Consider the following 3,777-nt stretch of genomic DNA (forward strand, 5'->3'; position numbering starts at 1 on the left):
GAAGAAAACAAGGGTAGGGATGCACTGGTGTTCTTTACTCACCTCAGTGTAACCATTTAACTAATACTGTCTGAGAGTCTAGTACAGTCTACACTCTTAACTTCTATGAGAATATTTCATTTTTTTTTCCTGGAAAACCACAGATTAGCTGAATGTAGGCAGTTTGAACAAAATTTGYCTTGTATATAGATGGAGAAGAGAAAAATGTTCTTTGCCTCCACATCATAGATCCTGTACACCACTCTGACCCAGTGGTATATAGATTTTTTTTTTTTGTCTTTACCTTTTGGTTGCATTTCCTGACCACCTAATTTGTCACCCTGTGGTGGTGACAGAGTCTGGAAATTRTATTACTGAGGTGACATAAACTCCAGTGTTTCAAAGGTGAATTCTCTGCAAACTCAACAATGCAATAACTTCCGAGAGGTTGAACCTTACAGAGGGTGGATATGGAGTTTGTCAAAGCTCGGTGCTTGTCACTGCAATGTCTTGTTTTTCAATCAAGTAAGCACAAATCCTAGAGCCAACATCTGATGTGTTACATCACTGAGTTTTGTRGGCATTGGACAGGAGACCATAAACCTGAATTATGGTATTTCCCCCACAGATTTATCACTGGAGCTGTGGGGAAAGAATCAGGTACTGGTTTGGGTTTMGTGGTCCCTCATGTCGTACAGCACTTACAGGAATAAAGAACCAGACWCAGAAAAGCATTTGTGCACCAAATAGCTGAGGTATCAATGCCACTAGCTGGTTTGGAAGGTCTGTGGGTCAGATGTATTTTGGCAAACACATTCAGACATTATAAAAACTCTTTTCTAAGCTGACAGTTGTGTCTGAAGCTGACATAGGGGCAGCTTTCAGCACCGGGTGCYGTGGATAAGCAAATATGAACTCAAGGGTTTCTTCTTTAGGGGTGGATAATTCTGTCAGTGTGAGACCCAAGGTTTGTGTCTTTTAACTCTTTAAATCCAAGAAGTATTTATGAGGTTGAGCTCCTCCTGTTTTCTGAGAGTGATGGAAACGCTTGGTGCAAGATAAGAACTGCAAAAGCCATCGCTCCTCTCTCTGTGTTCTTCTGTGCTCTGCTTAAAGCTTGGCATGCAAAACCATATTTTTAATTATGCATGAAGCTTTCCAGGCTGGCAGAAGTGCCTGACTTAAATTTGGGGAATAATTTTTGTCCCTGGCACTGTTTGTTTCATCTTTAAATAATTTTTTGTCTGTTGCTTTAGGATTGATTGATGTYGGGCGTGATTTTCAGGCAGGTTTTGGGTAAGGAATTCAAATTATTGGAGTGCTCTGGGTGTGGATTGCTTTTTGCACCAGAGATGGCTGCTTGGAGCTCTGCCTGCTTTATGATTATATTACACACAAGAATTTTGTAGTTACTGCCAGAGCTAATGGATCTTTACTGCCAGTGTTTCTTCATCACATTTTGATGCTGTCCAGCTCTGCTGGGAATCTCTTTCCAGGCTGTGCCTCTGGACTGTTGTAAGCTGACATTAAATGTTCTCCTTTTGTACCGGAACTGTTGCTGGCCCAAATCTGAGCTTGGACACGGTCCAGGGGCAGCTCACTGGAGCAAGGGAAAAGTTTGCTCTGACACTCATCCCTCTCACCAGAAATAGCATCTGAATGTCACCAGTGAAGGCCTGCACTCTGTTACCTGGGTGAGTAAAAATCCACCCTTTTAAGAAAGAAAAGTTTTGTTTCCTCAGGAAAGCAGGGCTGGGGAAAATTCTGACTGCTGAAAATAAGATATTTCTAATATATAAATACAAAATTATTGTGTTGATATTTTAACTTGCCATTTCCTTTCCCTGCCTATTTAGTAGGAATAAAAATATTGATCTGGAGTAGTTCCTCTGAGAAACAAGGAGTGGTTTTCCCTGAGGACACGACACTTGTGCATTCCCATGTACCTGTGTGCACAGATGGGATTCAGGAGCTGGAGGAAAGAGTTGGACTGGAGAGACAACGTGTTTCAAAGGGTTAATACCACAATTAGATTTTTAAAAATGCCATAGGAYGTGTCCATGTGAGTTCCCTGTTTGCAGCACTGCTAACCTGGTGGCCACTGATGCATTMATTTCCAAAAACACCCCTCTTAAATGAATGATATCAGAGAAAGTAAAGAGSAAGTTGGAGTGCTTTGTATGGAAGAGCTGGAGACACAGATTCATTGTGATTCTCTCACCTTTGTGCCTTGATTTCTTGTCTCATCACASCGGTGTGGGAGGATGGGAACAATGGTGGGTGGGATGAGAACGCCCTCCAGGGTGTAAATTCGACCATTTTTCGCAACAATATCTGCCTCTTCCATTTTTTCTCCACTCACCAAGACTTGTCCCTGTGAAACAATAAATTATTATTAATAATAAAGTGTTTGCTGTGCCTCCATTTCTGATGATTTAATTTTAAATTTTTAAAATTACTTTCTAGTTGTACTTCTTTTGAATTGGTTATTTTTTATTCTGCTTGTTTATGCAAGAAGCCCAAGTATATTGTGTATTTTCTTGAATATTGGTCTAAACAGAGGTATTTTTATGAATCTGCACTGTTAGCCTGGGGAACTGGTGAAGAATAGACAGGCCAAAATGAGAAAAGATGCCTTCAGGCATTGATTTCAGTGGGCATAAGCATGTTTTGGTGTTCTCTTTGACAAAGGAGGAGGGGGAAATTAATACAGAATCTGAGATCTATCCAAATTCACAGGAGAGAAGAAAAAAAAWTTATTTCTGCAGTTATTCCTGCAGCTGCTCAGCCCTTATGAAAATTTTCATAGGTGCATCTCTTCTCCAGAAGAGAAGGAAGGTAACTTAACACATCAGTTTGGGTTTGTAAAAGTATTGACAAATTGAAACCTTTAAAAGTGTGTTCACTAGGTACACCAGGATCAGAGACTATAATATGAAAGAGAATAGAAGAATATTTTTGKGTGCACTGATAAGTGTTTAAAATTACTAAAGTATGTAACAGAATGATTTTAAATATTTTAATAGATTTTTTTTTTTTAATTAGGTAGAGCATAAATGAGGATCATTCCTGGACTGTGGATTATCCCAAGGACAAAACCCCTGTAGGCTGTCCTTATACACCAATCATTTGCATCCTTTGTGATATTAATTCTAACAGTAGGTGGGAATGGGAAGGTGGAAATTCCTGCTTCATTATAGCAAGAAATTCCTCTGCTGATTGTCCCCCTGCCTTTTCCATTCCCCCTGCGTGCAGAGCTGCCTGGATCAGAGGGGCTGCTCAGGGCTGGTGACTCACAGAACTGGTCCTGTTGAAGTGGATGAACTGCTCTGCCATGCTCCTGATGTGCTCTATTGACACCAGGCTGGCAATCTCCAGCTGAAATGAACAGAAATTGCTTGAGAGAAATGCAATGCCATCACTCATTTCAAATCCAGACAGATTTCACAAGCAAGACTTTCTTTGGGGTGAGAAAATGATCAGTATGGGCAGTCTGGCATTGAGCAACCTGCTCCTATAACAAAGCCAGTTCATTAAATCATGACTGAACTTGYTGGTCCCTCCATGTGAGGAAAAGATTCCTGCTTGGGGGAACCTTATAGCTCAAAAAGAATATTAATTTTTCTTCCAGTTATACCAACCAGCCTAATTAAAGCTGATAGTTGTCTCTCGAAATAGCCCTGCTCAGATCCAGAGACCACATTTCCTTCCTTCCTTCCTTCCTTCCTTCCTTCCTTCCTTCCTTCCTTCCTTCCTTCCTTCCTTCCTTCCTTCCTTCCTTCCTTCCTTCCTTCCTTC

General features: G+C 40.8%; 1 protein-coding gene across 1 annotated transcript in view; it reads right to left on the reverse strand.

Moving 5' to 3' along the window:
* STAB2 (stabilin 2) overlaps positions 1-3,777 on the reverse strand; it is a 79,716-nt gene that overhangs the window by 50,617 nt on the left and 25,322 nt on the right. The window contains exons 17-18 of the mRNA XM_057384977.1: positions 3,277-3,357; positions 2,201-2,353 (exon numbers count right to left, since the gene is read on the reverse strand). Coding sequence (XP_057240960.1) covers positions 2,201-2,353; positions 3,277-3,357 — 234 coding nt within the window. The remainder of the gene's footprint in view (positions 1-2,200; positions 2,354-3,276; positions 3,358-3,777) is intronic.

This window comes from Malurus melanocephalus, unplaced genomic scaffold, assembly GCF_030028575.1.
Source record: "Malurus melanocephalus ecotype Western Australia unplaced genomic scaffold, MMel_1.1 scaffold_763, whole genome shotgun sequence".
In the NCBI taxonomy this organism is placed as follows: domain Eukaryota; kingdom Metazoa; phylum Chordata; class Aves; order Passeriformes; family Maluridae; genus Malurus; species Malurus melanocephalus.